Source organism: Myotis lucifugus, unplaced genomic scaffold, assembly GCF_000147115.1.
Source record: "Myotis lucifugus unplaced genomic scaffold, Myoluc2.0 scaffold_133, whole genome shotgun sequence".
In the NCBI taxonomy this organism is placed as follows: Eukaryota; Metazoa; Chordata; class Mammalia; order Chiroptera; family Vespertilionidae; genus Myotis; species Myotis lucifugus.
The window spans coordinates 3,204,512-3,230,509 of record NW_005871181.1 but is presented as its reverse complement, the minus strand read 5'-3'; the positions used below and the strand labels follow the sequence as shown (position 1 = coordinate 3,230,509).

The 25,998-nt window shown below is 39.3% G+C and overlaps 1 protein-coding gene across 2 annotated transcripts in view; it reads left to right on the top strand.

Moving 5' to 3' along the window:
- BRINP3 (BMP/retinoic acid inducible neural specific 3) overlaps positions 1–25,998 on the top strand; it is a 147,732-nt gene that overhangs the window by 105,929 nt on the left and 15,805 nt on the right. For both annotated transcript variants that reach the window (XM_023758597.1, XM_014460549.2), the window contains one exon: positions 15,386–15,608. In XM_023758597.1, the coding sequence (XP_023614365.1) occupies positions 15,386–15,608 (223 nt within the window). The remainder of the gene's footprint in view (positions 1–15,385; positions 15,609–25,998) is intronic.

Here is a 25,998-nt window from a genome sequence, read left to right as displayed (position 1 = left end):
GGGACCATGGGAGGTTGACTGTGGGAGTGCACTGACCACCAGGGGGCAGCTCCTGCATTGAGCGTCTTCCTCCTAGTGGTCAGTGTATGTCATAGTGATTGGTCGACTGGTCGTTCAGTCAACTGGTCATAATGGTTGCTTAGGCTTATATAGATGATTGGTACAACTACATTTTTAGGTCCAGATCTTGAAACTTGACTAATGTCATCTAATAGATGGCATGATAGAAATTCAAGGCAGTAAGAAAAATGTAGCAGACAGTTATGTGTTCATTATTTCTTTTTCTAAAATATATTTTTATTGATATCAGAAGAAGGGAGAGTGAGAAAGAGAATCATCAATGATGAGAGAGAATCATTGAGTGGCTGCCTCCTGCGGGCCCCCTACTAGGGATTGAACCTGAAACCTGGGCATGTGTCCTGACTAGGAATCAAAACGTGACCTCCTCTTTCATAAGTCAACACTCCACCCCAGCAGGGCTGTGTTCCTTATTTCTATCTGTAGTTATATCCTCCTAGAATTAGGGGAAAGATTGCTATACCAGTTCAGTCAACTTTCTACCAATACAAAACTGACAAATGAGATGATGATAGCTCAGAGATTCAGTCTTTTTTCTTTAAGTGTGGGTTTGTGATAGTGAAGAAAAACATCAAAGGGCTTAGCAGCATTGTTCTCTATTCCTCTTGCTAAAACTCTAGAGTTCAGCGCAAAACTCGGACATGATAGATAAAGCAAGCAGGATGGGAGCCAGGCTGGGGACCACAAAACGCAAGGGGCAACTCAACCATGAGTCCGATATTTTTGTTGTTCTCTTCTTTTCATTTTATTGCCTTTGATATCACCAACTGCTAGGTGTGCAGATTCAGGTTAACGTTAATAAAACCGACCATTGCAAACCCATTATTCCCCTTTACAGAACAGGAAACTGGGTCACAGGTACGGCGAGTACCCTCCCCAAGGTGCCTGCATGGTCTGGCTCCAGAGTATCTTCGTTGAGCTACCACCCTGCCACGGAGAAAGCAGACATTTGCTTTAACATGATCACCAGCTGATATTAGATAAGGCATCTTTCTCACTGCAGATCCGTTTTCCTAGAAAGATGACTCACTTTATATGCAAGGCAGACATTACCTTGTTTTCGTTGAGCGGCTCCATGGGAACGTTTAATTAGATTGACGAAAACTGGGGATTCTTTTTGGTCCTTTAAAATAGGGAAGTAGATCATTAATAAGGGCTGCTTGTAGTCTCAGACAGACACTGGGTTGAGGGGTGCAGACAGGAGAGAATGTCAAGATGTGGGTTGCCATAGCCATGCAGAAACCTGGGAATATCGCATTTAAGATTACAAACAGTCTCCATGAGTTCTCAATATAATTATGTTTTCTTTATGATTTTGCAAGGGTGTTAATTGCCTGGCTAGTCATTAACTTCCCCAGGTGACTGTCAGGAAATGTAATCAATAGGAAGAGTTGGCGCGGGGGGGGGGGGGGGGGGGGAGGGTACCAAGCTGTCGCAGCTTCTACGCCCAAGATCCCCTTCTCACCCCTGGCAAGGCGTCGCTGTTTTAATAAAATGAGCAGGTGTGAGTGCAAGGGTTACTCGGAAAGCCACCAGCGAAATCAGTTCATCGCCCGGCTCCGAAAGGAACACGTAGCCAATCAGAACTTTGAAAGATAATTGCCTCATTTCCAGACTTAAATACATTACGGGCCTCCTGCTAGTGTTGCACCTGGCAGATCTACTTATTAAAGTTATGAAGGGGAAGAGTTTGCTGAGACATTTTCAATATTATGCTGACATTGGAATAAAAGGAAGGAGAAAGGTGGGTGTGATGTAATTCCGTCGATGCCTGCTCAGGTCAGGATATATCATTATTCCCGCGGAGCCGATAACCAAATTTCATCCATGGAAATATTTCAGATGATTCTGTACGAAGTAAAATCTGCTGAAGTTAAATGCATTTCCTCCCTTATAGGTCTTAAAGTTCCCTGGACTTTTTTATTACTCAGATATTGGCTTATCATTTAGGCTATCCAACTTAATATTTCTTTTCCACCCAGTCTGTTTTCTTTTGGCTTCATAGTGGCTTTCTATGCGTGTATAGATACTGTGTGAGTAATGGGTGTGGGCTGGAAGAAAATGAAATTCAATCTCTATCACGGTGCTAGCAAAACAATTATAGGTGAATCAGGGGTCCGACTTGATAGAAATTCAAGGCAGTAAGAAAAATGTAGCAGACAGTATGGTTGGGGTCCATATTTTAACCTAATTCCCTAAACATGTTCTCCACTCTTTCCTAGATGCCATAAATAATAATAAAACATGGATGTCTGATTGACAAAAAATGTGTGCTTGCAAAGTGTGATGTTATAACTGCTTATATGAAAGGCTATTGCACTAATTAATTGTCTTTAGAATCCAGAGGGTTATAACACTAACAATTGCAACAGCAACCACTGGTGTTGAGAAAGATAGTAAACACCTATTGCATGCGGGAAAAGTTACAAATCTCAATTTAATACAAATGGGGAGACATGATGTGTGCTAACGTACTATGTGCAATGTACAAGCAGCCCTACATGATATCCCATGGTTCCGTGTGATCCAGGAATTGCAGGTGCATAGTGTCATATGCAAAACCTTAGGGGAGTGTGTGTTACAGAATTTATACTATTTCAGGGTTTAGAATGACAATGTGATACAAATACGGCATGTTACATGACATTCCAACTTATTGGTATTTTGGGAAAGGTTTGTTTCCAAAAGAATCTGGGCTTGGTTGACAAATGAATTGTAAATCCTTGCTTGCTTCTCAGAGTTCCTTGCGTTTTAGTGTCGTAAATATGGGTGGTGGGATCTATTACCAAGACTTATTATTCTTCCTGACTTTCAATTATTTGTTAGGTAATTTAAAAATTTTTCATTAGAAATATGTATCAACAAGTTACAGATTGGGCTTTTTAAAATAGTTTGACATTGAGTCGTAAAATAATGAGACACTCAGCTTATGTTGGATCTGGGTTTTTGGTCACTGCATAACCTTGTTGCTGCTGACTGCCACAGAAGTTGCATCTTAGGAGAGGTACACTGCCATGACAGAGACGATATTGGTTGGCCGAGTGGCCAGCTGGTGTGTAGTTGGAAAGGGTGCCAACAAAGCTGTCTTCGGTGATGCTGGCATTGGTATTACTTGTAAGGGGACACTTACCACGAAGTTGCAAAGCAAAGCCTTAGCGAGATGGGTTGATTGTCGATGGATGTGTTTGGCTGCGTGGTAAAGAAACAGATAAGCTCTCTTTGGAACATGAAAGGGACAAAGTGGCCCGACTGGTGTGGCTCAGTGGTTGAGCCTCAACCTTTGAACCAGAAGGTCACAGTTCAATTCCCAGCCTAGGAGGGAAGCTCCAACCCCAGTGGGAGGCATGCAGCAGGCAGCCCATCAATGATTTTCTCCCATCATTGATGTTTCTATCTCTTTCCCTCTCCCTTCCTCTCTGAAATCAATAAAAATATATTTTTTAAAATCTGGGTGAGCAATAGATTGTTGTTGTTTTAAGCATCTAGGATTTTTGGAATGATTTGTTATAGCAGCAAAATGTAGCCTCTCTGGACAGTTACAAGGCATATAAGAGATAGATTACATTAGATAGATAGATAGATAGATAGATAGATAGATAGATAGATAGAAAAAAGAAAGAAAAAAAGAAAGATGGATGATAGACATTGATGGTAAATAAATACATAGATTTCTGTTCGCTTTCAGTGTCCTATAAAAGTAATCTTTATGCTTCCTAACGTATTGTAGAATCTAAGAAAATTGTAGTTTGTAATATATGAAGAATTGTTCCTAAATCTCTCTTAACTATATTGACTACATTTGTACAGAGAAGCAATATTTCTGGCTAAGGTCTAATGTTTCCATGGGTTCCCATAAAATAAACATCCCTTGAAATTGAGTCTAGTTTTTTTATTTTTGCTTGTTTGTTTTAGGATGAGTTAAGTAATGTATTGTGAACAACTGAAGTCCACTGGAACATAAAAATAAGTATATTTTCATTTTCGGTCCTTGTGTCCTGCCCCGGCCTATGACCGATGGCGAGATATTTTTCAGGAATACATCTCTGGTAAATCACCATCGTAATGCTTGCACAATGGTGTGGCACCCTTTATTGACCATTTATTTGGGAGCCTGAAATATTGGTTCCATTGTAGATCAATCCCTCTGATAACAATTTCACCGGCTTTGCAATTTGCTATTTCAATTTAATATCGCCAGTGGTGTTAGCCCTGCTATTACTTTTATTGCTTAGATTAGTATTGAAAATATTGTGGTGAGAGAGAAGTAATATTGCCGTGATTTTATTATGAGGCCACTTTTCTTCTTCACAACGCCAGGACGCTACCCGAGCTTCGGCCTCGCTGCCTTGGAGCATCATTTATATCTTTTACGACTGGCTCTCGGGTTCTCCTCTAAGAATAGTAATGGCGCTTCTCAAGACTGTGGTCCTAGCAGCTCACCGCTGGAGCAAATCAAATACACATGATGCTCCCATTTTGAAACTCGGCAACATTTTAGGGGGGAAAAATCCAATGATAACTGTGTCAATGTTGTGTCTGTGCCCCGTGAAATTCCAAGATAATCTATGATAAAAGGGGGAACATTATGGAAAGTTAATTCAACTTAAACTATCGTGGTTTTTATCTTTATTGCTTATTTCCCCCTATTTTATTTTTTAAATGGCAGTTGACATTCAGTGTGATATTAGTTTCAGGTACACAGCATGGCCATTAGATGTTTATGTAATTTATGAAAATGGTTGTTTTAAGTACGCATTAAACTTTTCATAGGAAATCACTAACCTTCTTTGACCTTCATTTTCATTGTTTGTTAAAAAGGAATAAAAACTCTAAAAATTGACAATTGGCCTTAAAAAGGGGTGGTGGTGGTGGGGGGGGTCAGTTTCAGGCATGCTTTTCTCTCTGAAGAGAGAGAATATATCCAGGAAATGTTACTTGCTATGTGGAGATGAAGTAAAGTCTGTTCTTACCACCATGACCATAGCTTGACTTGTCTGACACTCGATACAGTCTCAAATGAACTTGATCTCATAGGCAGGTACTACTAATGTGTTCAGCAGTTTTTCCTCTAGATATCTCTTACAAGGCTTCATACCTGTGGAAATTTACTCAGCATCTCTAGTAACCATTTTATTTGTTTATTTTTTTTTGTTTATGGATTTCAGAGAGGAGGGAAGAGGGAGCGAGAGAGAACATCAATGATGATGCATGCCCCCTACTGGGGATCGAGCCCACAACCTGGGCATGTGCCCTGACCAGAATCTAACCGTGACCTCCTGGTTCATAGGTCGATGCTCAAACACTGAGCCACACCAGCCAGGTGCACGGTTATTATTTTAATACAAAGAGCATAACAGCAATAACTACTGTGTAGAATGTAGAGCGTCAAGTGCCTAGAACAGTGCTTGATACTTAAAAAATACTGACTGTAAATTTTCCTATTGCGATCATGAGCATATACTTTTAGTTTTGCTGATAACCAGTGATCACATGTGCGTGCAGCATAGCTTGATTCATTATTTATGAATACTCTCAAGTTCACATACAGTAATTTCACTACTTGGAACTCATATGGCAGATTCTCATCCATATGCTAAGAAATTAATATATGGTTTTTATCTCGCAGTGTTACTTCCAACCTGAATTCCCTTTATCCATCTTCTGTAATAATAAAAGCATAATATGCTAATTAGACAGAATGTCCTTCCGGATGAAGCCAGGGCTGCCAGGGAAGCCCAGGTCCCTGGTGCCAGAGGGAAGCCGGTGCCAGCAGCAGGGGGAAGGAAGGCCTATTCTTGCACAAATTTTGTGCATCAGGCCTCTAGTAGTAATATAAAAGCTTAGAAATGTAATACATCTTATTCAACTTTTTCCCCCCACAGGAGCCAAATGTAATTTCATATTTTATATGATTAAGTTCAATATTACTTTTCCAAATTAAATATTTTGCATGCATTCGTATTTAGCTTTAACCATTCCTTCCTGGATCTTGTCAATTGGTCAAACCACTTAAGAAATATATACTTAATTCATAGTATGTGCAATGTGCCGTCTTGGGCTTTTGGAAAGGGAGAATACAAAGAAAAATAAAACATTGTCCTAACCCTCAAGAAATATATAACGATCTCTGCTTTTATATTCCCTTGAATCTATTATTCTCATTTTTCTCTTCTAGTTGCTTCTGTGCAATGATCCCATAATTTGAATTAGTTTCACATCACATCTCAATAAAACCAGCCCGTCTAATGCACGGTTATGATGAGATTGGATGTGATGTTTGTGAAAAGCCCAGCAAACAAAAGCACCCTTTCGATGTGGGAGATACTATTTTATTTCCCTGTCAACGCTCAAGAGTTTGTGTGTATGAAGGCAGAGCAGCCATGCTTTTTTCCAGACTTGGTTTGTGCCGGGCTGTCATGAATGAATGAGGCACTGCAAACAATTCGCCGAACCTTCCTAAGGCACATTTTCTCATTGCGTAATAGTACCCATCTCCTAGGAGCCTTGTGAGCATTAAATGAGATAATCCAGGCAAAGTTCTGAGCACGGCCCACATAGAAACACTGAATAATGATAAAAACGAAAAATAATAGCTGGCCTTTATTTATTACTAATTATGCAAAAGTCATGTTGTTATGTTTTCATGGTAATTATCTATACAGGAAACCTATAAAGTACTATTACAGCTGTAATAATGATTATTTTTGCAGTGCTAATACTTAACTAGCACAGTGATTGGCTCAGTGGAAACAATAAATATTTGCGGCACTCTTGGGGACTCTGGACTATACTTACCTTCGAGGCCCCAAGTAGCTCTATGTCAGTCAGCATTTTTGCAAGAATAGAATCTGACTGCAGCAGAAAAGGAATTTATTTAAAGACATCAGGCTTGTTTATTGCAATACCTACGCCCACTGTGCCTCTAATGCAGCGGTTCTCAACCTGTGGGTCGCGACCCCTTTGGGGGTCGAACCACCCTTTCATAGGGGTCGCCTAAGACCATCGGAAAACACATCTATAATTACATATTGTTTTTGTGATTAATCACTATGATTTAATTATGTTCAATTTGTAACAATGAAAATACATCCTGCATATCAGATATTTACATGACGATTCATAACAGCAGCAAAATTACAGTTATGAAGTAGCAACGAAAATAATTTTATGGTTGGGTCACAACATGAGGAACTGTATTTAAAGGGCCAGAAGGTTGAGAACCACTGCTGCTACTAGCCTCATGGAAATCGGGGCGCTCACCTGATTGTTACACTCACAGGTGCTCCCAGTCTACAGAAAACAGTCAATGGGGTGCTCATCAGAGGTGCCAGCAGGCGCGCTTTGTACCAAAGCATTTACTGTTCTTTGTCCAACAAAAATTAGTGAATTCTTAAAAGCTGATTGAAAACTCAGTCTCACCTTAGAATTTGTTCAATCAGCGCGCCTTGGGCATGCTGGGTGATGGAAGTGGAGTGTGATGAACAGTGGCTTCTCAGTGAAGGTCATTCTTTTTATTAAGGTCATTGCAATGAGTGAAAGCAAGACCGGGTTAGTCCATGAGAAGGGGCAGCCGTTTCTATTCTATAAGGGAAAGCAAGCATCCTTAGTGCTTTGGACCACTGTGAGTCAACCCCAGTTCTCCCCTTTGTCTTCTAGTTCCTTGTGAGTTTGAGCCACACCGTCGACAATTGCTGGGGAGAAGAATCTCAAGGGATTGAGATAATGCTCTGGAGATGGGCAGTTTTGCGCTTTGTTTTATACATTACAATCAAAAGAGGAGACAAGGGGGTTACCCGAAATGCTTTGGTGATAGATTAGGGAGGCGGGAGAGAGCACAGCAGGGAATCCTCTGGGATTGGACAAGAAGTAAAATGATAGACACAGGCTTCTTTTATTTAGGTGGGTGCAGGGTAGTTAACAGTCAACAAGTAACTCAGTAACAATGAGGGGTGCAGTGCTTGTGCTTTGAGGGGTCCAGAAGAAGGAACATTAATTTGACATCCCAATGATATGTTATCGTTGATGCAAAATGACAGCAGGCTCAGTGAAGGTAAAGATTGACCTTTGTCAGGGAAGATCCCGGCCTAGGACATGACTACCCACCATAAGCTGCTTTTTCATGAATAAGTTTTCATTTCAGGCCATCCTTGTGGTGACTTTAGGGCTCCGAGTTTGCAAGGCTGTCACACAGGCCTCCCCTGAGCCAGTCAGGTTAGCATGTCTACACTTACCTTCCTAATCCATGTTTTTTTCCTAACGGTGAGGACATCTGGCAGGCGTTGACATTCAACCTTGGGATCCAAGTTTGTTTTGAAGCCCTACAGCCAGGGGACATAGATGATTTCTTGAGCAAACCCTGTGGAAGTTTCTAGCACTCGGTCTGTGCTTTGAGAAGAAAGTGGGGGAACGTCGGCTTTAAGCATTCCAGCTCTATATGTAGTAACCAGCGCACCCTCACTCAGTCTTTGAATTTTTCATGTCCTTCATTCAGTTTTATGTAGGCAAAGTCCCAACTGTTATTTCTACAACAAGCTCTTCCTTCTAGACCAGCCCAGGTGGCATTTCTGTTGTCGAAGTTCCACCCTTAGCACTGTATGGATTTAAAAAGCCTTTTCCACCTATGAGTGAGATCATGTGATACTTGTCTTTCTCTGACTGGCTTATTTCACGTAGCCTGATACTCTCCAGGTCCCTCATCTGTGGAATCTAATGAACAAAATCAACTGATGAGCACATCATTGATGTTTCTCTCTCTCTCTCCCTCTCTGTCTGAAATCAATACAAATAATATGTTTAAAAAAATAAAGACTCCCCCCCCCCCACCTAGTCTAGGAAACTGAGTACATATTCTCTCTGCTGCCCATGGAGACTGTGGCCACTGTGTCTGACCCCAGCCCCTCTACCAGCCCAGGCCCTTGGCTGCAAGTATGAAAAACAGGCTCTATCCGCCCTCGCCCGATACATTCATTTACAGATATTGGGCCACACACAGAACCTCCAAGCAAGCTATGGGAGCCTACTCCTGTGTTCCATAGTCAGGACAGTCTAAAATCTCGCAGGTTTATTTAACGAGATCACTGCGGAGGCTATGAGCGTGCCAGCGCACTAACCACCACCATTACTGCCACAATCACCACCTCCTAAGAAATGGCTCTAGGTGGCCTCTTCTTTTTTTAATTTATCTTTATTGTTGAAAGTATTACAGATGTCCCCTGCCCCCTCCCCCCATTGGCCCCCTGCACCTGCCTACTCCCCAGGCTTTCTCTGCACTATTGTCTGTGTCCCTGGGTTATGCATAGAAGTTCTTTGGTTAATCTGTTCCCACCCACCCCTGTCCCCCTGAATCTTGTTGGTCGGTTGCATGCTTCAATGTCTCTGGATCTATTTGGCTATTATTGCATCAACAGTTTAAAATTCCAGCTCAGGGTGGGTACATCTGATGCATCTACTTTGTAAGGGCACCTGAGCCTTGTGGATTTTATACTTACAGATAAAGCTCTGTTTGGGTAATTTCTCAAACACTGGAAGGGAGATTCATTTAAAAAAAAAGGCAATCTAATGAAAGACAGATTAATTGGCTTACCATGTTATGAAGTATTTTAATGTGAAAATATGATGCTATAACGTATTTTAATATAAAAATATGATGCATCTTTCAGAGAAAAAGAAAACAGTCCGGACAAACATAATTTATTTCTAGGCAGCTACGAAGGGATTAGGATCGGTTTCTGATTTATGCCCTTGGGAACCCATAATTTTGCTGCCTTATAAAGTCAGCCAGTTCACAAGCAAGTGAACAGGATTGCCATTAACTTTATGCCCCATTATAGTATTCTGTCAATATCAGTATAAACTGGACGCTCCTGGCGCGTAGGACGGTTTAAGTAGACTTGCATGGATATGTGGCCAAAGTCGTACCAGTGGTTTAATGGAGAAGCTGAGAAAATTCTCAACTGACACAAATCATTGAAATGATCCCTTACAAATGTTTGGAGAGAAGAAAAAATCTTTGTAAAAGTAAATCTCGACCCATTCTAGTCAGGATCGTGGAGTGAGTCAAAATGTGTATGTTGGCCTGGCCTGTGTGACTCAGTGCTTGAGCGTTGACCCATGAACCAGGAGGTCATGGTTTGATTCCCAGTCAAGGGCACATGCCCGGATTACGGGTTTGATCCCCAGTGGGGGACATGCAGGAGGCAGCCAATCAATGATTCTCTATCATCATTGATGGTTCTCTCTCTCTCTCTCTCTCTCTCTCTCTCTCTCTCTCTCTCTCCTGCTCCCTTCCTCTCTGAAATCAATAAAAAATATTTTTTTAAAAAATGTGTATGTTGGTAGCACTTCCTCATGGATCCGATTTTCATTTCAGCCTTTACTTACTTTCTGCCCCCGCAGGATGGAATTTCCTGTCACAGCTTCTCTTCCCATCAGCGCTTCCCACTCAATTTCCCACTTGTTTATCCATCTGGCTTCTTACCTACTTAAGGGCAGTATTGCTGTCCTGCCAAGCTTTGCAGTGAATTTGTTTTTCAGGCAGATCTTTGAACCAGAAGAATGTAGAAGAATCCATACTATCTTCTGGGAAAACGTGGCTCTCAGGTGATAAGAAATAGCTTTATTAGAGGGGACCCTGGTTGGGCAATAACTTTGAAGGTCAGTGGTAGATACAACTTGATGTTTATTTGTCAGCCTTGGAAGTACTTTCCCATAAGTATAAAGTGGATCAAGCCTGCAACCAAGGTGCATGCCCTTGGCTGGAATCAAACCCACAACCCTTCAGTCCACGGGCTGACGCTCTACCCACTGAGAAAACCAGCTACAGCTGTAAGAACGCCTTTGAAAATATATTCTAAAGCAGCTCTGAAGAGAGAGTCTGAATATTTAGAAATATGTGATCAACTGTATTGGTCAAGGTTTCCCATGCCTGTCAGTACAGGCAGAAACACAAATCAGGGCATGGGCATTCATGGCTGGTTCCCTTTCACCCTGAAAATATTCATTTACCCACTCTCACCTGTTCAACTGTGAACCATGCAGATAAAGAGAATAAATAATATATAATTACATGGGATCAATATGTAAATACATTAGTGTTAGTAATAATTTTGCTGACATTAGAGTTAGGAAACTGAAGATGATTTGCATTCTACATACAAAACTACTCCAATAAAATTTACATGAAGGGTTATTGGGGGAATTGAATTAATATTTAAAGCACTTAAAAGAGTTCCTGCCCAAAGTAAGAACTCATATTAATAGAGAGAGACAGATCGTTAATTTAAAATTAGCTAATTAGATATCAAGTGTTCACTAGCGTTTCTATCAGGGGGAAGGGTGGTGCGGAGCAACAGACCTGGTTGTGCTACTTTTAAAAATACAGTGGGGCCTTGACTTACAAGTTTAATTCGTTCCGTGACGGAGCTCGTAACTCAAATTACTCGTATGTCAAATCAAAAAGTGAACGAGTGAGACACGTGATGCTGGGCTGATGTGGCGTTCACTGTGACGTTCACTGCGCCAACTAGCGGTGGGGTATCTGAAGCTGGCTCATAACTCGAATTTTAGCTCGCAACTCAAAGCAAAAAATCGGCCAAGAGACGGCTCGTATCTCGAAAAACTCGTTAGTCGGGACACTCGTAAGTCAAGGCCCCACTGTACTTTATTTTTCATGGGGAAGTAGCAGCAGCCTGGAGTCAACATGGTGCCTAGCTAGTCTTCTGTAATCTATTGGAAACTTGTCACTGGCCTGATTCTCTCTGCCTCCACAGAATTCATTAATACCACTCATTTCCCTTTGCATTCTTCTTTGCTTCCTGTGAATTAGTTTTGTTAGGAAGACTGAGTGACTATAAATTCCTGCCAGCGTAGGTGATGTTTATTACTATTATTAGTATTATTATTACTATTATTATTATTATTGTGGTGGGTGTTATTTTCTCTCTAGTCCTCAAGATTATACAGGGCAAAAATACTCAATTGATAACATTCTTACATGGATATTTCCAGATTACATGAGATCACCCTGTTTTCTTTTATAACTGTATTTGCCCCACAAAGTATGGCAAGTCCCTGTTCATTTGCCGTTTGAAAAGTGATGGTAGATTAAGAAAAAAGAAAAAAAAGGGGAGGGGGAAAGCAATGGTACTTCATCTTCTACTTGACTTTGGACATTATTGTAGGATACGACGTTATCTGGCATCCCCTTTGTAGTTTTGTAAATCACCAGCGCACATCATAATTCTAATGTGTCATTCATATCTCATTTTTATATCCTACAAATATGTGAATTTTACCAATTGCTATAGATGAGAGGGAAAAAATCACAGGAATCTTTCTGGGGATTCTACTGACTTCTAAGTAGAATGAATTTCAGATACTAGAGACGTTATTTCTAGCACTTAAATGTATTTCGCGTCTATTTGTCATTAAAAAAAATAAGATGAAAGGCTTATTCGTATTCTCTCTCCTAGACGGAGACAGCTGTTTGTTCTGTGTACAGCAGGTGTCCAATAAACGGTTTGGGTGACTGTCAGTGGTGACTCTTAATGACTTTATCATGAAGTAATTATTCATGTGTTATGTTAAAACCATGTTTCTTAGAAATAACCCCATGATGGTTTTCAGCTGACACAATTATGTACACTTTGATAGAATTAAATTCTATTTTAAGCTATCCTTTACTGCGAATATAATTTACTGATTTGGAGACTTTCAGAATAGCATCAGAATGAACAATGGAAAGAATTAAAATATGCATGCCCACGAAACAATCAAGGCTTATCAAACGTGTTCACGTAAAAGACGACAATGAAATGAATGATTAGTTTTCAAAGTAGTGGCATCTGTTCTGAGACTACTCCCAGGATACTCCCCAGTCCCAGGCATCAGCTCCTTTATTCAGAAGAGCGGAACTCTCAAAAGAGACATATGGGACCAAACAAAGCGTAGGGTTCTGTGGAATTGGAATTTCAAAATGCATTTCTTATTTGTATCCCTGCTTTCTTAAAAAGATGCCTCGAAGCATATCAAATGGACATATGCGCAAGTATCTTTCCTCAGAATCACTTGCGCTAGGGTGTCATCATTTCCTTTGGTTTTACTTTTCCTTCTGCTAAAAGTCTATACCTGCAATGTCCCAAAGAGGCCACGACTCTGCATGTGTTTGTTGTAGAAGAAATAACAACCCTAATATCCATGAATATAATTTTCTGTTACGTTGTTAAAAAGTTGCATATTCTAGCGTTGAAGTAGCTTGGATCTGACTATCTAGCTAGCCCTAACACATGGAATAAATATAAATTAATTGCTCTAACCAGGTATCTGAATTAACGTGGTTCATTTACCAAGTGAGAAATGACACATTTTAAGAAGTGCTAATGACAATATGGTACTCTGATAGAGATGGTGCCTACATGCAAAGAACAAGTGTTAACACACCTCGTCCAAATTCCGTTGAATGGTAATGATAATAGTAATAGCCATAATGACATTTGAAAATAACCATGTTTTTTAAAATATATATTTTTATTGAATTCAGATAGGAAAGGAGAGGGAGAGATAGAAACAACAATGATGAGAGAGAATCATTGATTGATTGCTTCCTGCAGGCCCCCTACTGGGGATTGAGCCCGCAACCCGGGCATGTGCCCTGACCAGGAATCGAACAGGTGATGTCCTGGTTCATAGGTTGACACTCAACCACTGAGCCATAGCAGCCAGGCTGAAAATAACTGCTTTTGAATTGGGTCTTTAAAACTAACCAGATTAGCATTTAAAACAACTGCTCATACTATCATAGACTTTTAAAGGTACATGAGACTATCGTCAGGAAATCTCTATCTCATTTACAAAGGGGGAAACTAAGGCACAGAGAGGCTGGGGTTTAATGCATACCATAAAACTTCATAATGGGTAGAAAAATGACTAAAATGTACTCTGAGACTATCATCAGGAAATCTCTATCTCATTTACAAAGGGGGAAACTAAGGCACAGAGAGGCTGGGGTTTAATGCATACCATCAAACATGTACTTCCTGATTATTTTCAACAAAAATATTTTCAATAAATACTAAAAGCAACAAAAAGTTCATGTTCTAAGTCCAGTTTATACTATTTACTTCAGATATAAAAGGAGAGATGAGGGAAAGGTTCAGCTATCATATTTTAATATTTTTAATGTGATAGAATATGTAACATTTGTCATTATAATCTTTTTAGCTGTACAATTCAGTGACATTAACTACATTCCGAATGTTGTGCAACCATCACCACTATCTTGTCTCCAAAAAGTTATCATCTCCCCAAACAGAAATTCTGAAGTCATTATGCAATAATTTTGCATTTCCCCCTCTAGCCTCCCCTGGTGAATTCTGATTTATTTTCTGTCTCAGTGAACTTAACTATGCTAGAGAGTTCACATGAGTGGGATCACACCATATTTGTGTTTTAACTCACATATTTTCAAGGTTCCTTTGCATTGTGGCATGTATCAAAACTTCATTTATTTTGATGGCCAATTGTGATGTTTCTACCTTTTGGCTATAGTCTCAACTGTCTTTTTGTTTTTGGATAATTAGTAGACCTTTTAGATTATTATTTATTTTCCTGCAGCATCAACTTTTGTTGCTACTGTTGGTTAATCAGACATTTGAAAATAAGATGATTTCAGGCATGATAATTAGTACAACAAAGATGAGAGTCAATATTGGAGCTTTAAATGTTTTTTATTTTTCTCTCTTTAGTATTCTTTTATGTTTTACACTATTATATCAAAACAAATTGCAAATGGTTAAAGTGAATAATCAGAGTATAGAGTTGAATCTTATAATTTTCTATTTAAAAAAATTTTCCCTCTTTAAATATTAATAAATGTGCTTCACAATACTATATATATATTCTATACTAAGTTAATAAACATTTCTGAAAATATTTCTTTGCCATAAAACACTTGGAAAGGCTTATTAATACTACTGACAAAAATGAAGGATGAATTAATGACCACTACCTATGGAGAGAGTTCATTCAAAGACCATCAAAAGGAGAACATGAAAAAAAAAATAAGTTTAGCTTCAATTTTCTGACCAAATTATTGTGTCTTCTTCCCTGAAAGTTCTATTTTAAAGGGAAACCAAGAATAAAGTATTATTAAAGCATCAAAACATCTTTCTATTCATTTGCTACACATCAATAATAAATTGCATGGATTCATTTTTTTTTTAATATTAACATGTGAAATGTGTTTTGGAGGAAAAGGAAGATAATTGTTTATAATTAACGTATTGGATTTTCACGATTTTTTTTCCCCCAGATGAATTCAAGTTCTTTATGAAAAGGCTGCCCATGAATTATTTCCTCAACACGTCTACCATCATGCACTTGTGGACAATGGATTCTAATTTTCAGCGCCGCTACGAACAACTGGAGAACAGCATGAAACAGCTTTTCCTGAAGGCGCAGAGAATTGTGCACAAGCTCTTTAGCCTCAGCAAGAGGTGTCACAAACAGCCCCTCATCAGCCTGCCAAGACAAAGGTAAGACATTGGTGGCGATGAAGACAACTGGCATTGTTCTCCCAGGGGGCTCTGCTTATGTCTGAACACAGGTGTGTGATACACAGTGTTATTCACATGATAGGCAATCATCAGAAAACACAGTATGATCTCAGGTCTCAAAGTCATAAATTGCGGTTACTTTCCAAAGTAATAGAGTACGTGAGGAACATACAAACCAACACTTCCTAATTTTTTTCTTTTATTAAAAAATATTTTTTACTTTCATAGAAGGGAGAGAGAGAGAGAGATAGAAACATCAATGATGAGAATCATTCATCAGCTGCCTCCTGCATGCCCCCTACTGGGGATCCTGCCTGCAACCCTGAGCGGGAATCGAACCATGACCTCCTGGTTCATAGGTTGGTGCTCAACCATTGAGCCATGCCAACCAGACTTTTTTCTTTTATTGTTACAATTGAGAAGTCAAAATAACTTGGTATGTGTGGTAGTCAACTAAGAATTGTATCACAGTGAATACAAAAACACAGAGCCTTATGGTTAAATTGAAAGCATTAGGATAAGCAGGGCCACAGAGTGGAATTTCTTTGTAATTTTGAATTAAAAGAATTTAAAGTTTATGTTCTTTGATTAGCGTTCAGAGTACCATAAGCCTTATTCAATGTGAATCTCTGAAAACTGCTGGAGAAGTTACTAATAATTTATGTGAATGATGACAGACTATTAAAATACTGTGTCTGAACTCTAATTTCGAGAAACACACTTTTTAGATTTGCTACTTTAAGATATATTGACCAGACAGTGCAATAAAAATTGTATTTATTTATTTGAAGTCAGATTAAAAATACATCAGAATGAAAAGTTAAGGGAAAATGTAGAATGATACCACAAAAAGTATGCATTTGCACTATCTCGGTAATAAAATGCTTGCATTTTGACTTGATGCTTAAATCATTAAGAGGAGAAATCTATAATTATAGATTTTTTTCCCTGAAAAAAAAAACACCTGAAAGTCTATACATTTTTCAAAATTCAATTTCAAAATCAATCATTGGCATTTTTTCCCAATTCATTGGATTTTAGGATATTCAAAATTTATGTCACCATCACCACAATCCAAGTTGAGAACCTTTTTATTCTCCCCAAAACAAACCTAGTCCCAATTAGCAGTAACTCCCCACACTCCCACACCCAGCCCTCGGCTATTTATCTCTAGAAACAAGACAAACCGGCTGTCCTGACAGCTTTACCTGGGTGGACATTTCTTACAAAGGCAGCCATGCACTGTGTGTCTTTGTGACTGGCTTCTTTCATTTAACACGGTGCTTTCAGGCTCCTCCACGTAGCGTGTATCAGTAGTATTGGGCCTCTCACATGTCATGTACTCATTCTTCCTTTGATGGACCTTTTGGTTCACTCTGATTTTTGGCTAGTGTGAATAACGCCGCCGTGAACATTCATGTATGTTTTTTAACATGGGGGTATGTTTTCCATTTCCTTGGGGATATACCTGGGAGTGAAATTGATGAGTTAAGGTAACTATACTTACCACTTTGAGGTGCTGCCAAACTGGTTTCCAAAGTGGCTGCAGCATTTTGTATTCCCATGAGTGACAGCTCCCCTACCCCACGTCCTCGCTGCTGTTGTCCCTCCTTTGACTGCAGGCGTCCGGTGGACCTGAAGTGGCTGTTCTCTTTCCCAGAGACGAATGATGCTGAGTATCTTGCATGTGCTAAGTGCTCAGTGGCTATTGCCTTGGAGAGATGTCTATTCAAATTCTTTACTTGCTTTTCCTTTGACTTTACTTTTGTTATTGAGTTGTTGTAAGAGTAGGGTCTCTCATCAGTTATATCATATACGAATATCTCCTTCCATGTCTTTCTTTCTTTCTCTCTCTCTCTCTCTCTCTCTCTCTCTCTCTCTCTCTCTCTCTCTCATCCATTTAAAGTGTGCCAATTTGGTTTCAAAGAACTAACTTTTGGTTTTCTTTGTATTTTATTTTTTTCATATTTAATTGATTTTTCCACTGTAATCCTTATTTCCTTCCTTCTGTTTGCTTATGTTTACTGTGATTTTTTTTACTTTCATAGAGAGAAAAGATAGGTTATGATTTAAGAACTTTCATTTTCTTAAAATATAAGCATTTCCAGCTATAAATACTACTCTGAGCACTGCCGTTTTGTTATTTTATGCATCCTTGAAGATTTCTTATTTCTTCTACACATAAGGTGCTTTTATATATAGCTGCCTGTGTACATTCCCAAGTAGAGAATCCCGGCTGGTGGGAGACACTGTTAGTTAAACATAATGAACGTCATGCTTCATGTGTGGGTTAAATACAGTTGGTAACCACTAAAGTAGATGGTTCTACCCATCAAACAAAAATGGGAAATAGAAGAGTCTGGTGGGTCCGGAAGCAAGTGAATGAGTTTGGTTATGCACATGTTGGCTTTACCGTAAGAAGTTGGCTTAACAAGTCTGGACAGAGCAGGATATTGACATCTGAAGCTCGGAGGAGGTCTGAGCAGGCAGGTTGGCGATCATGGGTGCTTGTGAAACCAGGAGATCTGAATTTAATATCGTGACAAATGTGGAGATAGAAACTGCGGGTGTATGTAAAGGGTGGGTGGAAAATGGAAACTTGTAGTGAGCAGAGAGCAGGGTATAATATAGGGTTGGACAAAAGTAGGTTGGCGATTGTTCACCTGTAAACCTACTTTTGCCCCATCCTGTGTAATATAAGAACCACGTTGCGGTATTGCTCAGTGGTAGAGTATCAGCCCGTGGTCCAAGCGGCCTTGGGTTCAATTCCCGGTCAAGGGCATGTACCTGGGTTGCAGGTTCCTTCCCCAGCCCTGGTCGGGGCACATTTTTCAGAGGCAACCAATCAATGTGTCTCTCTCACATCAGTGTTTCTTTCTCTCTGGCTCTCCCCCTCCCTTCTACTTTCGCTAAAAAAATCAATAGAAAAATATCTTCAGGTGAAGATTAATAAAAACAAAAAAAGAACCACATCCATGTCTAATAAAAACAATTTAAACATCCAAATTTTCCATAAAAGTGTTAGATGTTTAAGGGATGCATGAAAACATAAAACAATCCAAGTTGGATGTATACAGAATAAATAAATAGGCAACATAAAATAAAGATATATTATGTGGAACAACTTTCAATAAACTATAGGACTTCATATTTGATTTTAGTTCAAAAGTTTTAGAAAGCAAAGATCGCCACAGGCTTTTCTTGACTTCCTTTTTCCAATGCAGCATAACTCCTATGTTAGCTATTACTCCTGGCACACAACACACAGACTTCTTGCTAGATGCAAGATTTCATTGAATTTGGGTTTTTCCCCATGACCATTTTTCTTCTACTAGGAATGTGAGATATTGTTTCTGTTTTGTATTCTCATTTTAATAGAATATAAAATGACATTGGGAAAACTAAAAACCAATGTGTAGTATAATCAGTTTCTAGAATACAGTGGGGAAAAGTTTGGCTATTTGTGGGGTATGTTTCCAGAAATTTCCAAAGAAGTGGATAAGCAGCCCTAGCTGGTTTGGCTCAGTGGATAGAGCATCGGCCTATGGACTGAAGGGTCCTGCGTTTGATTCCTGGTCAGGGCACATGCCTGAGTTGCAGGCTCTGTCCCCAGTGTGGGGTGTGCAGGAGGCAGCCAATCAATGATTCTCTGTCATCATTGATGTTTCCATCTCTCTCTCCCTCTCTCTTCCTCTCTGAAATCAATAAAAATATATTTTAAAGAAGTGTCTAAGCAATACCAGTGACTCAGTTCCATTGCAAGTTCTGATTTTTGTCCTGCCTTTCTGATATTCTTCCCAGCTTTTTTTTTTTTAACTCATCACTGTAAGAACTGGATTTCAATATCTGATATTCTAAAATCTTGAAATACAAATAAAAGCAAACAAAATGCATCCTCATAAATAAAACGATTTCTGACACTTCCTGCATAATGGCAGGTAGGTTATTTTCCTACATTATGTAGTTTTTCTTTAAAATTCATTCTTCTTGGTAAAGCATGACACTCAGATTAACCCCTCCCCGCAAGTCTGCACTCCCATCACCACTGTTCCTCTCATGAATCTGTTACAGAATCCTCTTTCTCACCTGGGTAAACTGAGGACATTGGTGACTGGTTACCCTGAGGCAGTCACCTTTAGCTATCCTAAGACTTTTGAGATAAGTAACAATGACATTCATTTATTTATTAAATATATTTTTATTAATTTCAGAGAGGAAGGAAGAGGGAGAGAGATAAAAACATCAATGATGAGAATCATTGATTAGCTGCCTCCTGCACGCTCCTCACTGGGGCTCGAGCCCTCAACCTGGGCATGTGCCAATGACCAGATTGAACCTGGGACCCTTTAGTCTGCAGGTCGACCCTTTATCTACTGAGCCAAACCAGCTAGGGCAACAATGACATTCATTTAATTAAAGGACCATAATTACAGAAACTATTGAAAAGTATGCACAGATAATTCTTTAAAAAAATAACTCTACTATTTTGTGCAGCCAGGGATCCATAGAAATATTTCATTTATAGTCTTTTTTGTACACCTATAGCAACCAACTGTTTAAGGGGTAAATACCCCCAATCTTTAGCATGAAGCAATTTTGTGATATAAATATCTCCACCATGGCCAATTGCAAACTGTCAGTGTGATGTCGTTGAACATGGAGTGGTGAAGAGACAAGCACAATTGGCTCTTGCAGGTACCAACAGCCACTACAAATGAACATGTTTTTTAAAATATATTTTTTTATTGATTTCAGAGAGGAAGTGAGAGGGAGAGAGAAATCGAAATATCAATGATGAGAATCATTGATCTGCTGCATCCTGCACGCCCCAGTCTAGGGATTTGGCCCGCAACCTGGGCATGTGTCCTGACTAGGAATCGAACCCACAACCTCTTGGTTCCTGGGTGGACACTCAACCACTGAGCCACATGGGATAGGCTGCAACAGTTTTACAAGTTAGTTATAAGGTGGAATTTAAAACCATGTGATTAACATTTTGCAATCTCCTACATTAAATTATTTGGTCTACCTTGAACTTCAACTGGACCTTCTACACACACAAACAAAATCATGACCAGGTCATTTTGAAAATACTGGTTACTTAGTTATGAAGATCTCTTATATGTTGACACATATCATTGATTCTACATTACCAAAAAAGCTTCACCCCCTGATACTGCCATTGCGTCTGTGAGAAAAGTCATTACCTATTGAAAAGCTGTCGATCTCATAGGGGCAGACACAAGTTTTCCAAATTTGTAATCTTAACTTGAAAGCTTGAGATTTCACATTGATTTCAAATATGTCAGTTGCCTTAATATTAAATGTCAATACGTCCGAGGTGATAGCTTCATTTCTTTCTGTTTTGACAACAGACCTGCCCTATTAGCCAAGTCTAACCAACCATAGTTTGCCTGCCCATCATTCTTTCAAGTAAAAAATGGTTTGAAAAAGTGCCTGCCCCGCGTGCAGAAAACACGATTGCACAGAGCTTTGTCTCAAGGCAACCACTAGGCCAGCGGGCAGCGCTGGAACGCTATTCATCTTCCTATTTCAGTGTTGGTTTGTTTGTTTATCTAATTGTGCTTTTAGATATATATATATATTTATTTATTTAATCCTCACCTGAGAATATTTTTCCACTGATTTTTTAGAGTGAAAGGGAGGGGGAGAGACAGAGAGAGACACATTGATTGGTTGCCTCTTGCACTAGCAAGACTAGGGCTGGGGATCAATCCCGCAACTGAGGTGTGGGCCTCTGACCAGAATTGAACCTGGGACCCTTCAGTCCTTGGGCTGGTGCTCTATCCACTGAGCAGAACCGGCCAGGGCAAGTCCAATCTCTTTGAAGTCATCACCAGTCCTGGGCTATATATGATTGTACCATTATTTGAGAGAGGAATAAAATCACGTTTTTCTCTAAGTCAATATTGCTTGGCTTATGTTATTGTAGCCACCTTCATCCCTAACTAATAAAAGGACCCCGCCGAATGGCCTCCAAATCCTTTAAAATTGCAGAATGTGCGATTTAATTAAAAATGGCATTTATATGATTAATACAGGGAACTTTTGCTGAGAGCAATTTTATATGAAACTGTAGGGGAAAGTCAGGATATTAATTTTCCTTATGCTTCTGTGCTACAAAAGAATTTTATTATTATTTTTGTTTCAGTCACTTTCTGGTAACTCACATGCTAATAATGAAGCAGTAAATGTAGAGGGTTTTAATGTGTCCTCGGTGTGTTCTTGAGACACGTAAAACACACAACAGTGACGAAGTAGCCGGCAAATGGAAGGTGCTTAAATAATTATGAAACATGCCCAAAGCAGAACACACGATTTCCTATGTATAGGTCATTTCTAATACAGTCATGAAATTTCTGCAAAATGTGTTTTCATGAGTTTCAGAGTCCAAATAGAATTTGTCATAAAGATAATAGCATCGATTCTAAAAGAAACACATTATTATTTGTGTAGAGCAATACACAGCAGCTTGGATTCTGGCTCAAGGGAGCCAGGGAGATAAACTGTCAAGAAGAAAAAGAAAAGGGTATGTGTGCCCCACCTCTAGGTAGGAGGCCACTTCTGAACAAATTTTAAGTAGCAAATGTGTCCTCTCCCTCAGCCGGCTTCCTTTCACCTAATTCTTGGTGTAGCCTTGAATTTAGCTCTTCTGACTCTAAGTTGTTCTTATTTCTTATCTTTCTTTAAAAAAAATATTTTGCCATTGATTTTTAGATTGAGTAGGAGAGAGAAAGAGAGAGAGAGAGAGAGAGAGAGAGAGAGAGAGAGAGAGAGAGAGAGGAGGCACTCTGATTGGTTGTCTCCTGCATGCACCAGGGATCCAGCCTGCAACCTAAGTACGTGCCCTTGACCTGAATTGAAACCATGACCCTTCAGCCCAAAGGCAAATGCTCTAACCACTGAACCAAACTGGCTAGGGTTGTTCTTATCTTTTTAAAAAATACATATTTTATTGATTTTTTACAGAGAGGAAGGGAAAGGGATAGAGAGTTAGAAACATCGATGTGAGAGAAACATGGATCAGCCTATATGCTCTGCACACCCCCTACTGGGGATGTGCCTGCAACCAAGGTACATGCCCTTGACCGGAATCGAACCTGGGACCCTTCAGTCCGCAGGCCGACGCTCTATCCACTGAGCCAAACTGGTTACGGCTGTTCTTATCTTTTCACTGTAACATTCTTCCTTGGACCTTCAGCTCAGAAATCATTCCATGATCTTTCAACTTACTGATCTTGATAGATGTTAGCTGAAAATAGTTATTTCAAAACTAATTCATACTTCGGTATAAAGAGTTTTTGCGTTTTTTAAACCCCTTGCTAGCTGTAACAGTGCCCAGTTTGAGGCATATAGGCCGAGCAAAAACAATATTAAAAGGAAAACATCTGTGCAATTATAATGTTGTGAATGTTCTCGTTTTCCTCTCATGGATAAAAGGTCGTGTGGGGCAATCAGAGAGCTAGTTTCTTTGACGTTTTGACCAGAGATCTCTGTCTACAACCAAGGATCATTCAGGAAGAGGTCCAAATTCACAACCCTAGAGGCACCCTCCTTAGCTAGCTACTTTTGGTAATATTATCAGACCAAAGGGCTTTGCTCCTTTTGGAAATTCTGTGGACTTAAGTGTATGTGTGTATATGTATGTGTGTGAGAATCGTGCAAAATAACAGGTCAACAGCTCATTGTGTGTTTTCAGTAAAAGCCTTAATAGTGTGTTGTCTTATTCTCCTTTTAAATGTATTCACATTCTCCCATCGGAGGAGAAGGCAGCCAAGGGGGAGTAGTATTGAATGTGACACATTCCCAAGAAGAGATTCTGTTCTATCACTCACTATGCAAATGTCTTATAAGTACGGCTTCCCACATCTTCCTGACATTAAACAGTCTTCTAAGAAAGATTAAGAGGGTCATTACCAAAATGCTTTTTACCCCCTGGTAACTCAATGGAGTTGCCAGCTAAAATAATTAGATTTGAGAACAGTAACAATATAGATAGCTCCAGACGACTCTCTTAACACTTATGCTAACTTGCTTACAAAAAGAAAAAAAAGAGTCCTATAAGAAGTGTTCTGGAAATAAGGTCATAAAGCCTCCACTACCCCCCCTTCCCCAGCACTACTTGGAGTATCACTTTGCTTAAACAATCGGAATCCGTTTCTTATTTTTTTATTTATTTATTTTTTTGCCTACCTCTGGTTTATGCAACAGAGGGTAGGTGGAGGGCTCTGTATCTGGCTTCATTTCCTCCTCACTACCAAGTTGATGATAAGCCCTCATTGTGTTTCACTAAATAATGTGCATCTTATGAGATATTTAATGTTCATTTTCTAAAAAAATTTATAGTTTTATTTAATTTTTTTATATATTTTTTATTGATTTCAGGGAGGAAGGGGAGGAGAGAGAGAGGAACATCAATGAGGCACATCGATTGGCTGCCTTCTGCACGCTCCCTACTGGGGATTGAGCTCGCAATCCAGGCATGTGCCCTCACTGGGAATCATACTGGTTCATAGGTTGATGCTCAACCACTAAGCCACGCTGGCTGGGCTCATCCCAATATTTTCCATGAGATGGAAGGTTGCATTAAGTTGGTACAGGAAGTTACTTCTTAGAAAAATGTTATGGAGTGAAAGGAATAAACATATTCTTTGTTGATATTACATTAACCATCACCAGTTTGTATGTAGACCATAAAGTAAGAATCAATAGAAATTCCAAGACACTAATGTTTCTGTAAGTCTTATAATGTTATTGACAATAAAATTCCTAGACTGGATGCACTTTCAATTTTTAAGCAGATTTAAATCAGGGCTGAGAGTCAGTCTCATTTCTGTTTGCATCACTTCTGAACAATTTCACTTGTATTATGGAAGAAATGGATACATGTTTACTTGCCAAAGTAAATACATCATCCACTATTCGGATGGTGTGATGGTTTTATTACCTCAAAACAGAAGCTCATCTTATAAAACAGAATTATTATGTTATTCATGAACCTCCCCCCCGAATACATCCCAGCAAAATGTTGTGGCCAGCGGTAAACACCATGATGTAGGGATGACCTGACCAGCTGAGAGTAGACTAGAATCTTAGTGTATTATCTACATAAAGGAGAAATCAAAAGTGTTTTCTCATATCCTATGGAAGTCTCTTCTTCTGTCAGCTTTCATATACATGACATTGGAGGCTTCAATGTGTGCGGATGAAATTGGTTATTCAAAACTGTCTGTCGCTGGTAAATATATTGCTAAGATAGTATTTGTCCTGAACTCTTTTCCATTCTAAATGATGGCAGTAATTTAAAAAAAAATTGTGATGTTAAACTAAAGAATGAAAAAATCAGCCTGGCTTGTGTGGCTCAGTGGTTGAGCATCGACCCATGAAACAAGAGGTCACCGATTTAATTCCCAGTCAGGGCACATGTCCCAGTTGCAGGCCGGATCCCCAGTGGGGGACCTGCAGGAGGCAGCCAATCAATGGCCCTTTCTCATCGATGTTTCTATCTCTTTATTCTTCTCCCTTCCTCTCAAATCAATAAAAACATTTTTAAAAATTGGATAAATCTTACAAACACTGCCTTTATCAATCAATCTTGTTCAATTAAGTGGGGGGGATTTCCTTTGGGTATTTTTCACAATAAATTTAATCTCATGCTTAAGTTGATAACACCATGTAAAGCAGTGTGCAGCCTTTAATCTTCATAGGATGTTGAATATTATTCATGCTGAGGACAAAAAAACAACCTCTGTCACCTCTTATCTTTATAATTTCCTCACATATGTTGCTCATATTTATATGTATGTACTGTGTATATGTAAACACACAGAAGGTCTACACACATGTACCAAGTCCTTGCAAATGGTATAGGGCTGAAATCCAGAGTCATTTTACTTGAACATTAAACAAAAATTACATTTTCTAAAATCAAATGGCTTTATAAATCAAGAAGGGAAAAACTAAACATTACCAGGCTGTGTTTATGTTTAACACTGAAAAATCTCTATCACACTGAAACACACACACATACACACACACTCTCACACACACATACATACACACTCACACACATACGCACTCACACACACTCACATACACACACACTCACACACACTCACATACACACACACTCACACACATACGCACTCACACACACTCACATACACACACACTCACACACACTCACATACACACACACTCACACACACAACTTTGAAAGACTTCATTTGAGGCAGCCACTACAAGTTATAAAGTCGGTGAATACATTTCAAAAATCAATGCCAATTGAAATTAAAATCCCCTTTCTCACAATCTAGATGCACTTCAGACAGCAGCAAATAGAACAGCA